Source organism: Muntiacus reevesi, chromosome 1, assembly GCF_963930625.1.
Source record: "Muntiacus reevesi chromosome 1, mMunRee1.1, whole genome shotgun sequence".
Lineage (NCBI taxonomy): Eukaryota > Metazoa > Chordata > Mammalia > Artiodactyla > Cervidae > Muntiacus > Muntiacus reevesi.
Genome location: NC_089249.1, coordinates 156,703,704 through 156,717,783, shown reverse-complemented (window position 1 = coordinate 156,717,783; position 14,080 = coordinate 156,703,704). Strand labels below are relative to the sequence as shown.

The 14,080-nt window shown below is 40.2% G+C and overlaps 1 protein-coding gene across 2 annotated transcripts in view; it reads right to left on the bottom strand.

Annotated features, from left to right (window-relative positions):
* Positions 1–14,080, bottom strand: part of LOC136164368 (putative selection and upkeep of intraepithelial T-cells protein 1 homolog) — a 39,781-nt gene that overhangs the window by 23,203 nt on the left and 2,498 nt on the right. Inside the window, exon 2 of one of the 2 annotated variants that reach the window (XM_065929242.1) lies at positions 13,318–13,398. The exons of the other annotated variant lie outside the window; for it this stretch is intronic. Within the exon in view, the coding sequence (XP_065785314.1) occupies positions 13,318–13,393 (76 nt within the window). The 5' untranslated portion in view covers positions 13,394–13,398. The remainder of the gene's footprint in view (positions 1–13,317; positions 13,399–14,080) is intronic. 2 annotated transcript variants of the gene reach the window in all.

The window sequence follows — 14,080 nt, the reverse complement described above, 5'->3', positions numbered from 1 at the left end:
AGAAAGTGAAGAAAAACTAAAGAGCCTCTTGATTAAAGTGAAAGAGGAGAGTTAAAAAGCTGGCTTAAAACGCAACATTCAGAGAACTAAGATTATGACATCTGGTCCCATCACTTCATGCCAAATAGATGGGGAAACAGTGGAAACAATGACAGGCTTTATTTCTTTGGACTCCAAAATCACTGCAGATGGTGTCTGCAACCATGAAATTAAAAGACACTTACTCCTTGGAAGGAAAGTTATGACCAACCTAGACAGCATATTAAAAAGCAGACATTACTTTGTCAACAAAGGTCTGTCTAGTCAAAGCTATGGTTTTTCTGGTAGTCATGTATGGATATGAGAGTTGGGCTATAAAGAGAGCTGAGTGTCAAAGAATTGATGCTTTTGAACTATGGTGTTGGAGAAGACTCTGAGAGTCCCTTGGACGGCAAGGAGATCCAACCAGTCCACCCTAAAGGAGATCAGTCTTGAATATTCATTGGAAGGACTGATGCTGAAGCTGAAACTCCAAAACTTTGGCCACCTGATGTGAAGAACTGACTCATTTGAAAAGACCCTGATGCTGGGAAGGATTGAAGGCTGGAGGAGAAGGGGACGACAGAGGATGAGATAGTTGGATGGCATCATTGACTCAATAGACATGAGCTTGAGTAAAGTCCAGAAGTTGGTGATGGACAGGGAGGCCTGGCATGCTGCAGTCCACGGAGTTGCAAAGAGTCAGACATGACTGAGCAACTGAACTGAACTGAACTGAAACAAACATATGAAAGAAGCTTAATATCATGTATCATTAGTCACTGTAAATTAAAGCAATCAAATACTATCAAAAACCTATTAAAATGGCTGAAATTCAAACACTGACATCAAATGCTGACAAAGATGTGGAGCAAAAGAAACTCTCACTCATTGTTGGTAGGAATGCAAAATGGTATAGCCACCTAACAGAAGAGTTTGGCAATTCCATACAAAGCTCAATACGTAATCATTATATGTTTTAGCTATCACCCTTCTAGGTATGCAACCCAAATGGGTTGAAAACTACATCCACACAAAAACTTTCACATCAATGTTCCTAGCATTTTTATCAGTTCAATTCAGTTCAGTCACTCAGTTGTTGCTCTCAAATTAGAAGCAAACAATATAAGCTTCAATAAGTGAATGAATAAACAAACTCTGGTACATCCAGACAATGTAATATTATTCAGTGGTAAAAGAACTGAGCCAACAAATCATGAAGATACATGGAGGAAACTTAAATGCATATTGCTAAGTAAGAAGGTCATTATGAAAATGTATTGTATAATCCCAACTACACTACATTCTGGAAAAAAACAAAACTATGGGAACAGTGAAAACAGCAGTGGCTACTAGAACTTCAGCAGGAGGGATTGATAAACACGATGAATGTAGGATATTTTTAATATGGGGTAAAATGGTTCTATATGATACTGTAATGGAAGACACATGGCATTATGCATATATTAATATAGTACATTTGAGGATTTAAGAGGTGAGCAATGAGAAAGATACAACCACAAGGTGGCAGTGGCACCTGTATTTGAGAAGCAGTTTGACAGACGCATGGGGACAGTCCCCACAGTATGAGACCATTTAGAGGCACAGGGAACACTGTGAGAAAGGGGAGAAGGGCAGGGGAACTCACAGCGGAGAGACGGGTCAGGGAGAAGTTTTGTGTGTCTAGTAATGTCACTCCACAGCACAGCGAGGAGTCAAGGGCTCTGCAGGACAGCAGTGGCTTGGGGTCTCTCTAGCTACAGGGCTTATCTTACCTATGGCTAGCAGATGCTGGCTGCAATTCCAAGGGACATAAAAGGCAGAAAGGCATTACATAGTTAAAAGTATGCTCATGTTTTATATATTTAAAACAATTGGACGTGTCAAAATTTGAGTTTGACACTGGCAAGCTTTCGAGTGAGAGGGTCTCAGGCTCAAAGAAGTAAGCAATGGAGGGCCAGTATGCAGAGGCCACTTGCATTCATTTATATAATAATTTGTTAAAACCCATAGAATTTTATAACACCAAGTGCAAGCCTTAATGTGAACTTGATTTAATAATACATTTACTACAATTGATGAACCAGTTGGTTCATTTTCATCAATTGTAGTAAATGTATTGATACTTCACTATAGAAGATGTTCATAGTACGGGAAACTCTGGAGGGGCAGGGAGAGGAAGGGAGAATGGGGTTTTATGGAAACGCTATGTAATTTCTTTTTAACAAATATTTATCTATTTATTTGGCTGTGGCAGGTCTTAGTTGCAGTATGCATGCTCTTAGTTGCAGCATGCATGCTCTTAGTTGCAGCATATGGGTTCTAGTTCCCTGAGCAGGGATCAAACCTGGGTCTCCTTCATTGGGAGCATGGAATCCTAGCTACTGGACCACCAGGAAAGTCCCTGTGTGTGGTTTCTACACAATTTTTTTTGTAAAAATAAAACTGCTTTAGAAAAGAAAGTAGTAAAATTTAAAAAGTCAGTGAGGATAACAAGTAGGACAAATAAAGGGGGACTTTGGAAACATCATAATTTACAAAATAAAATAAAAATCCAAAGCAAAAACCTCTCTGAATATTCAAAATATAATAAATAAGTCAATAGACAATTATAAACTGGTAAGAAATAAGTGGGATAGGTACAACAGATTAAAAAATTCCAATATTTAAGAGTTCTTAAACAGCAATGAGGGAAAACCAACAGTACAAAGAAGATGTGGAGTAAAGACCTATGCAGGTGGTTCAGAGAAAATGAAATACAATTTTTGTTTGAAAGATATTAAGTCTCACTCATTAACAAAAAGGTAAAATACAATCTCTAGGAGAATTTATTTTTTACCTGTAAGTTTGGAGAAGATAAAAAGCTCTGGTACCTGTAATATCTGAAATAGTGATATTACCTGTTGTTGGAAATGTAGACTAGTAATGATTTCAGAATGACATATTCAATACCATAATAAAAAAACACATAACCTTTGACCAGTAGGCCTATTCATTGAAATATTTGCTACCTTAGGAGGAGGAGCCAAGATGGCGGAGGAGTAGGACGGAGAGACCACTTTCTCTCCTAGAAATTCATCAAAAAAATAACTGAACGCAGAGCAAACTTCACAAAACAACTTCTGATCGCTAGCTGAGGTCATCAGGCACCCAAAAAAGCAGCCCATTGTCTTCGAAAGGAGGTAGGACAAAATATAAAAGATAAAAAGCGAAACAAAAGAGCTAAGGACGGAGATCCGTCCCGGGAAGGGACTTAATAGAGGACGTTCCCAGACACCGGGAAACCCTCGCACTGGCGGGCCTGGGGGAAGTGTTGGAATCTCAAGAGTTTGAATCTGACTGGGAGGGATAGAATAAATAAAACCCACAGATTACGAGCCTAAAAGCAACTCCCAGCAGAAAAGTACCCCAGACGCCCGCATCCGCCACCAGCAAGTGGGGGCGGAACGGAGAGGAGCGGGCGGCATTACTTGGGGCAGGGTCTGGACCTGAGTGCCCTGAGGACAATCGGAGGGAGCTTTTGTGAGTTGCCAGCTTGAACTGTGGGAGAGCAAAGAGAGAGAAAATTAACCGGCCCGAACACACTGCCGGCCATTCGCAGAACAAAGGGACCGAGATTCTGGGCGGCCGAAGTCCGCCGGGAGGGTCGCGGCGAGACGGAGGGGGCGGGCGCCCGACCGGCGCGGGCGGGAACTGGGGCTGGGGACGCGGAGGGCAGAGGGCGCGCACGCCCGACTGGCGCCGGCGGGAACTGAGACTGGGACCGCGCAGGGCAGAAGACGCGCCGCACCCGGGGAGAGAGCGCCCGTCAAGCGCCTGGCTGCCTGGGCCGCTCGGGCGGCGTGGGGCCGGAGCGCGGGCCCAGCTTTGTGTGCCGCGCTTTTGTGAATCGCCCGAGGGCTGGAGCCGCGCGCAGCGTGGCGCGCGCTTCAGACAGAACAGCCCGGAGCCTGAGCAGCGCAGACCGAGAAAAGAGCGCAAGCCTCTCCCGGGAGCGCCGGCCCCTCCCCGCACAGCCCCTCCCCGCACAGCCCCTTGCAGCAGCGCGACGGAACTAGCTACCTGAATAAGAATCCACCTCCGCCCCCTGTGTCAGGGCGGAAATTAGGCGCGGAAGAGACCGGCAACAGAACCCAAATAAACAAAGGGAACCGCTTCAGAAGGGACCGGTGCAACTGATTAAAATCCCTGAAGAAACCACCGACTGACTACACCGGAAGGGCCTGTAGATATCGAGAAGTGTAAGCTGGAACGAGGAGCTATCTGAAGCTGAGCCGAACCCACACTGACCGCAACAGCTCCAGAGAAATTCCTAGATATATTTTTTCTTTTTCTTTTCTTTTCTTTTCTTTTTTTTTTTAAGTAAGGAAAAAAAAATTTTTTTTTCTTTTTTCTTGGTTCTCTTTTATTTTCCTTTAAAAATTCCTTATTACTCCCCCATTACTCCTTAACTTTCATAGATTTTTACAATTTTTTTTAATTAGGCAAAACAATTTTTTTTCTTTCTTTTTTCTTTTTCTTCTTTTTCTTCTTTTTTTTTGTTCTTTTTTCTTCTTCTCTTCTATTTTCTTTTTCTTTTTCTCTTATTTCTTTTAAAGCCCTCTAGCACTCCTTTTACTACGCCTTAATTTTCATTTTCAATCCACTATAACCTTACAGAAGAAAGGGAAAAAAAAAAAAGAAGAAGAAGAAGAGAAGCCCTATTTTTATACCAAACTTCATATATATTTCTAAAATTTCTTTTGTGTGTTTTGGTTTTTGTTTTTAATATAGTATTTTTAAGAGTCTAACCTCTACTCTAGATTTTTAATTTTTGTTTTTCAGTATATGATATAAATTGTGAACATTTAAGAATCCAATATTCAGCTCCCATTTTTATTCACGAGTGTGTTGATTATTCTCTCCCAATCTTGACTCTGTTTTCTACCTCAGAACACCTCTATTTCCTCCTTTCCCCTTCTCTTCCCAATCCAATTCTGTGAATCTTTGTGGGTGTCTGGGCTACGGAGAACACTCTGGGATCAGACAACTTCGTAGATCTGTCTCTCTCCTCTTGAGTCCCCCTCTTTCTCCTCCTGCCCATCTCTATCTCCCTCCTCCCTCTCCTCTTCTCCATGTAACTCGGTGAACCTCTCTGGGTATCCCTAACGGGGGAGAAACTTTCCACCATTAACATAGAAGTTTTATTATCAGTGCTGTATAGTTGGAGAAGTCCTGAGACTACAGGAAGAATAAAACTGAAATCCAGAAGCAGGAGACTTAAGCCCAAAACCTGAGAACACCAGAAAACTCCTGACTACATGGATCTTTAAGTAATAAGTGACCGTACAAAAGCCTCCATACCTGCACCGAAACCAACCACCACCCAAGAGCCAATAAGTTTTAGAGCACGACATACCACGCAAATTCTCCAGCAACGCAGGAACATTGCCCTGAACGTCAACATACAGACAGGCCAAGGTCACACCTAACACATAGACCCATCTCAAAACTCATTACTGGGCACTCCATTGCTATCCAAAGAGAAGAAATCAAGATCCACACACCAGAACACTGACGCAAGCTTCGCTAATCAGGAAACCTTGACAAGCCAATCGTCTAACCCCACCCACTGGGTAAAACCTCCACGATAAAAAGGAACCACAGACCTGCAGAATACAGAAAGCCCACTCCAGACACAGCAATCTAAACAAGATGAAAAGGCAGAGAAATACCCAACAGGTAAAGGAACATGAAAAAAGCCCACCAAGTCAAACAAAAGAGGAGGAGATAGGGAATCTACCTGAAAAAGAATTTAGAATAATGATAATAAAAATGATCCAAAATATTGAAAGCAAAATGGAGGTACAGATAAATAGCCTGGAGACAAAGATTGAAAAGATGCAAGAAATGTTTAATAAAGATCTAGAAGAAATAAAAAAGAGTCAATTAAAAATGAATAATGCAATGAATGAGATCAAAAACACTCTGGAGGGAACCAAGAGTAGAATAACGGAGACAGAAGATAGGATAAGTGAGGTAGAAGATAAAATGGTGGAAATAAATGAAGCAGAGAGGAAAAAAGAAAAAAGGATCAAAAGAAATGAGGACAACCTCAGGGACCTCTGGGACAATGTGAAACGCCCCAACATTCGAATCATAGGAGTCCCAGAAGAAGAAGACAAAAAGAAAGGCCATGAGAAAATACTCGAGGAGATAATAGCTGAGAACTTCCCAAAAATGGGGAAGGAAATAGCCACCCAAGTCCAAGAAACCCAGAGAGTCCCAAACAGGATAAACCCAAGGCGAAACACCCCAAGACACATATTAATCAAATTAACAAAGATCAAACACAAAGAACAAATACTAAAAGCAGCAAGGGAGAAACAACAAATAACACACAAAGGGATTCCTATAAGGATAACAGCTGATCTATCAATAGAAACCCTCCAGGCCAGAAGGGAATGGCAGGACATACTGAAAGTAATGAAAGAGAATAACCTACAACCTAGATTACTGTACCCAGCAAGGATCTCATTCAGATATGAAGGAGAATTCAAAAGCTTTACAGACAAGCAAAAGCTGAGAGAATTCAGCACCACCAAACCAGCTCTTCAACAAATGCTAAAGGATCTTCTCTAGACAGGAAATGCAGAAAGGTTGTATAAACGTGAACCCAAAACAACAAAGTAAATGACAACAGGACCACACCTATCAATAATTACCTTAAATGTAAATGGGTTGAATGCCCCAACCAAAAGACAAAGATTGGCTGAATGGATACAAAAACAAGACCCCTATATATGCTGTCTACAAGAGACCCACCTCAAAACAAGGGACACATACAGACTGAAAGTGAAGGACTGGAAAAAAATATTTCACGCAAACGGAGACCAAAAGAAAGCAGGAGTCGCAATACTCATATCAGATAAAATAGACTTCCAAATAAAGGATGTGAAAAGAGACAAAGAAGGACACTACATAATGATCAAAGGATCAATCCAAGAAGAAGATATAACAATTATAAATATATATGCACCCAACATAGGAGCACCGCAATATGTACGGCAAACACTAACGAGTATGAAAGAGGAAATTAATAGTAACACAATAATAGTGGGAGACTTTAATACCCCACTCACAACCATGGATAGATCAACTAAACAGAAAATCAACAAGGAAACACAAACCTTAAATGATACAATGGACCAGCTAGACCTAATTGATATCTATAGGACATTTCACCCCAAAACAATCAACTTCACCTTTTTCTCAAGTGCACACGGAACCTTCTCCAGAATAGATCACATCCTGGGCCATAAATCTGGTCTTGGAAAATTCAAAAAAATTGAAATCATTCCAGTCATCTTTTCTGACCACAGTGCAGTAAGATTAGATCTCAATTACAGGAAAAAAATTGTTAAAAATTCCAACATATGGAGGCTAAATAACACGCTTCTGAATAACCAACAAATCATAGAAGAAATCAAAAAAGAAATCAAAGTATGTATAGAAATAAATGAAAATGAAAACACAACAACCCAAAACCTATGGGACACTGTAAAAGCAGTGCTAAGGGGAAGGTTCATAGCATTACAGGCACACATCAAGAAACAAGAAAAAAGCCAAATAAATAACCTAACTCTACACCTAAAGCAATTAGAGAAGGAAGAAATGAAGAACCCCAGGGTTAGCAGAAGGAAAGAAATCTTAAAAATTAGGGCAGAAATAAATGCGAAAGAAACTAAAGAGACCATAGCAAAAATCAACAAAGCTAAAAGCTGGTTTTTTGAAAAAATAAACAAAATTGACAAACCATTAGCAAGACTCATTAAGAAACAAAGAGAGAAGAACCAAATTAACAAAATAAGAAATGAAAAGGGTGAGATCACTACAGACAACACTGAAATCCAAAGGATCATAAGAGACTACTACCAGCAGCTCTATGCCAATAAAATGGACAACTTGGATGAAATGGACAAATTCTTAGAAAAGTATAACTTTCCAAAACTGAACCAGGAAGAAATAGAAGATCTTAACAGAGTCATCACAAGCAAGGAAATCGAAACTATAATCAGAAATCTTCCAGCAAACAAAAGCCCAGGACCAGATGGCTTCACAGCTGAATTCTACCAAAAATTTAGAGAAGAGCTAACACCTGTCTTACTCAAACTCTTCCAGAAAATTGCAGAAGAAGGTAAACTTCCAAACTCATTCTATGAGGCCACCATCACCCTAATTCCAAAACCAGACAAAGATGCCACAAAAAAAGAAAACTACAGGCCAATATCACTGATGAACATAGATGCAAAAATCCTTAACAAAATTCTAGCAAACAGAATCCAACAACATATTAAAAAAATCATACACCATGACCAAGTGGGCTTTATCCCAGGAATGCAAGGATTCTTTAATATCCGCAAATCAATCAACGTAATACACCACATTAACAAATTGAAAGATAAAAACCATATGATTATCTCAATAGATGCAGAGAAAGCCTTTGACAAAATTCAACACTCATTTATGATTAAAACTCTCCAGAAAGCAGGAATAGAAGGAACATACCTCAACATAATAAAAGCTATATATGACAAACCCACAGCAAGCATCACCCTCAATGGTGAAAAATTGAAAGCATTTCCTCTGAAATCAGGAACAAGACAAGGATGCCCACTCTCACCACTACTATTCAACATAGTGTTGGAAGTTTTGGCCACAGCAATCAGAGCAGAAAAAGACATAAAAGGAATCCAGATAGGAAAAGAAGAAGTGAAACTCTCGCTGTTTGCAGATGACATGATCCTCTACATAGAAAACCCTAAAGACTCTTCCAGAAAATTACTAGAGCTAATCAATGAATATAGTAAAGTTGCAGGATATAAAATTAACACACAGAAATCCCTTGCATTCCTATACACTAACAATGAAAAAACAGAAAGAGAAATTAAGGAAACAATACCATTCACCATTGCAACAAAAAGAATAAAATACTTAGGAGTATATCTACCTAAAGAAACAAAAGACCTATACATAGAAAACTATAAAACACTGATGAAAGAAATCAAAGAGGACACAAACAGATGGAGAAACATACCGTGCTCATGGATTGGAAGAATCAATATTATCAAAATGGCTATTCTACCCAAAGCAATCTATAGATTCAATGCAATCCCTATCAAGTTACCAACGGTATTTTTCACAGAACTAGAACAAATAATTTCACAATTTGTATGGAAATACAAAAAACCTCGAATAGCCAAAGTAATCTTGAGAAAGAAGAATGGAACTGGAGGAATCAACCTGCCTGACTTCAGACTCTACTACAAAGCCACAGTCATCAAGACAGTATGGTACTGGCACAAAGACAGAAATATAGATCAATGGAATAGAATAGAAAGCCCAGAGATAAATCCACAAACCTATGGACACCTCATCTTTGACAAAGGAGGCAAGGATATACAATGGAAAAAAGACAATCTCTTTAACAAGTGGTGCTGGGAAAACTGGTCAACCACTTGTAAAAGAATGAAACTAGAACACTTTCTAACACCATACACAAAAATAAACTCAAAATGGATTAAAGATCTAAATGTAAGACCAGAAACTATAAAACTCCTAGAGGAGAACATAGGCAAAACACTCTCCGACATAAATCACAGCAAGATCTTCTATGACCCACCTCCCAGAATATTGGAAATAAAAGCAAAAATAAACAAATGGGACCTAATGAAAATTAAAAGCTTTTGCACAACAAAGGAAACTATAAGTAAGGTGAAAAGACAGCCCTCAGATTGGGAGAAAATAATAACAAATGAGGAAACAGACAAAGGATTAATCTCAAAAATATACAAGCAACTCCTGCAGCTCAATTCCAGAAAAATAAATGACCCAATCAAAAAATGGGCCAAAGAACTAAACAGACATTTCTCCAAAGAAGACATACAGATGGCTAACAAACACATAAGATGCTCAACATCACTCATTATCAGAGAAATGCAAATCAAAACCACAATGAGGTACCATTACACGCCAGTCAGGATGGCTGCTATCCAAAAGTCTACAAGCAATAAATGCTGGAGAGGGTGTGGAGAAAAGGGAACCCTCTTACACTGTTGGTGGGAATGCAAACTAGTACAGCCACTATGGAAAACAGTGTGGAGATTTCTTAAAAAACTGGAAATAGAACTGCCATATGACCCAGCAATACCACTTCTAGGCATACACACTGAGGAATCCAGATCTGAAAGAGACACGTGCACCCCAATGTTCATTGCAGCACTGTTTATAATAGCCAGGACATGGAAGCAACCCAGATGCCCATCAGCAGATGAATGGATAAGGAAGCTGTGGTACATATACACCATGGAATATTACTCAGCCGTTAAAAAGAATTCATTTGAATCAGTTCTAATGAGATGGATGAAACTGGAGCCCATTATACAGAGTGAAGTAAGCCAGAAAGATAAAGAACATTACAGTATACTAACACATATATACGGAATTTAGATAGATGGTGGCGATAACCCTATATGCAAAACAGAAAAAGAGACACAGAAGTACAGAACAGACTTTTGAACTCTGGGGGAGAACGTGAGGGTGGGATGTTTTGAAAGAACAGCATGTATATTATCTATGGTGAAACGGACCACCAGCCCAGGTGGGATACATGAGTCAGGTGCTCGGGCCTGGTGCACTGGGAGGACCCTGAGGAGTCGGGTGGGGAGGGAGGTGGGAGGGGGGATCGGGATGGGGAATACGTGTAACTATATGGCTGATTCATGTCAATGTATGACAAAACCCACTGAAATGTTGTAAAGTGATTGGCCTCCAACTAATAAAATAATATTAAAAAAAAAAAAAAAAGAAATATTTGCTACCTTTGTACTCACAGGTATGCTAAAAATATATGTTTAAAGACATTGGTAGCAGCACTGTTTTATTAGCCAAAGGCTGGATCCCACCTAAATGTGCATCATTTAGATTTCTGTCATTTAATAAGCAGCTTTTGCTAGAAATGTTTGAATCTTATACTCCATTTGATGTCTCAGGTTTTCTATTGTTGTTGTTCAGTCACCCAGTTGTGTCCAACTCTATGTGATTCCACTGACTGCAGTGGGCCAGGCCTCCCTGTCCCTCACCATCTCCCTGAGTTTGCCCAAGTTCATGCTCATTGCATTGGTGATGCTGTCCAGTCATCTCATCCTCTGACACCCTCTTCTCCTTCTGCCCTCAATCTTTTCCAGCATCAGGGACTTTTCCAGTGAGTCATCTGTTCACATCAGATGACCAAAATTCTGGAGCTTCAGCTTCAGCATCAGTCTTTCCAGTGAATATTCAGGGCTGATTTCCATTATGATTGGCTGGTTTGATCTCCTTGATGTCCAAGGGACTTTCAGAAGTCTCAGCACCACAGTTCAAAGGCATCAATTCTTTGGCATTTTGCCAAAGACTAGACAGGCTTTCTATTACCTATCTCTAAATATATTAAGATGATGCTGTGAAAGTGCTGCACTCAACATGTCAGCAAATTTGGAAAACTCAGCAGTGGCCACAGGACTGGAAAAGGTCAGTTTTCATTCCAATCCCAAAGTAAGGGAATGCCAAAGAATGCTCAAACTACGGCACAGTTGCACTCATCTCACACGCTAGTAAAGTAATACTCAAAATTCTCCAAGCCAGGCTTCAGTAATACATGAACTGTGAACTTCCAGATGTTCAAGCTGGTTTTAGAAAAGGCAGAGGAACCAGAGATCAAATTGCCAACATCCGCTGGATCATAGAAAAAACAAGAAAATTCCAGAAAAACATCTATTTCTGCTTTATTGACTATGCCAAAGCCTTTGACTGTGTGGATCATAATAAACTGTGGAAAATCCTTAAGGAGATGGGAATACCAGACCATCTAACCTGTCTCTTGAGAGACCTGTATGCAGGTCAGGAAGTAACAGTTAGAACTGGACATGGAACAATAGACTGGTTCCAAATAGGAAAAGGAGTATGTCAAGGCTGTATATTGTTACCCTGCTTATTTAACTTATATGCAGAGTACATCATGAGAAACACTGGGCTGGAAGAAGCACAAGCTGGAATCAAGATTGCTGGGAGAAATATCAATAACCTCAGATATGCAGATGACACCACCCTTATGGCAGAAAGTGAAGAGGAACTAAAGAACCTCTTGAAGAAAGTGAAGGAGGAGAGTGAAAAAGTTGACTTAAAGCTCAACATTCAGAAAACTAAGATCATGGCATCTGGTCCCATGTGGCTGACTTTATTTTTTTGGACTCCAAAATCACTACAGATGGTGACTGCAGCCATGAAATTAAAAGACGCTTACTCCTTGGAAGGAAAGTTATGACCAACTTGGATAGCATATTTAAAAGCAGAGACACTACCTTGCCAACAAAGGTCTGTCTAACCAAGGCTATGGTTTTTCCAGTAGTCATGTATGGATGTGAGAGTTGGACTATAAAGAAAGCTGAGTGCCGAAGAATTGATGCTTTTGAACTGTGGTGTTGAGAAGACTCTTGAGAGTCCCTTGGACTTCAAGGAGATCCAACCAGTCCATCCTAAAGGGGATCAATTCTGGGTGTTCATTGAAAGGACTGATGCTTCGGCTGAAACTCCAATACTTTGGCCACCTGAAGCGGAGTTGACTCACTGGAAAAGACCCTAATGCTGGGAAGGATTGGGGGCAGGAGGAGAAGGGGGTAACAGAGGATGAGATGGCTGGATGGCATCACCGACTTGATGGACATGAGTTTGGGTAGACTCCGGGAGTTGGTGATGGACAGGGAGGCCTGGCGTGCTGCGATTCACGGGGTCGCAAAGAGTCAGACACGACTGAGTGACTGAACTGAACCGAAGTGAAGTATACTATTATTTCTGCTTTGTATATATCCCTTTACAAATGTGAATTTTCATCACCTGTCAAGTTTCCACCAACCTATCCCATCCTTATTTTGCTAATAATTCACATGGATTTCAGTATGGATCTGTGACTTAGACCACTTCCTCAGGGTATAAATAGTACTTAAATGTCTCCTAAATATGAATTTTAGTTCTCAAGGGCAAGTATTAGGTATTTATTTGTCTCTTCTCCATGGAACCTAAGGAAAATCTGGGGACATGATAAAGAAGACTTGCTGATTAGAAATATTTAGTTTTTCTAACCATAAACTGGATCTTACCATACACATCATCATAACATAACTACATATTAAATCTAGAAAACAATGGTTCCTTTTGTTTGGTTCTTGTTTTCCCTGACATACTTGATATTGGTGTGGCTCAGAAGAGTAGGAGAAAACTTCATACCTGAACTTGGTGTTATCATCTGCAGGAGGAGCATGGCAACAAAGTATCTAGAGAAAGATTGTCCTGTCATTTCCATTATGCCTGTGATAAGAAATGAGGCCAGTTTAGAGACAGTGTTAAGAGGAGCAAGAAGTTGCAGAAATCACATATCTCTACATCTTTTTTTCTGCAGTAATGGACTGCCAAATAGTGTTGCCAGATAAATGTAAGACTCCCAGTTATATTTTAATATCAAATAAAACAGTGACAGTTTTTTAGTGTACATACTTTCAGTACAATATTTGGCATCCTGTAATTTTTATTTACTAAATCTAGCAACCTTGCTCTTAAGAATGGCCATTGTAATCACCAAGTCCAGCCACTGGTTTCTTTCCCATTAAAAGATTGCTTCCTGTCAGGTTAGATGTCATTTGTCTTCTGGTTTGTAAACTCCATTTGGTGAACTACTTCCCCAGGGAAAGTGTGTTAGTCCCTCAGTCATGTCTGACTCTTTGTGACCCTAAGGACTACAGCCCACCAGGCTCCTCTGCCCATGGGATTTTCCAGGAAAGAATACTGGAGTGGGTAGCCATTCCCTTCTTCAGGGGATCTTCCTGACCCAGGGATCGAACTCAGGTCTCCTGAAATGCAAATGGATTCTTTACTGTCTGAGCCACCAAGGAAGCTGGGAAAGTGGCTGTCTGTTTAGGGAATAGGTCCTAATCTCAAGGTCCCAGTGTTCTAAACATAGACATAGTCAGTTACATTTAGTTCAAAGGAAAGT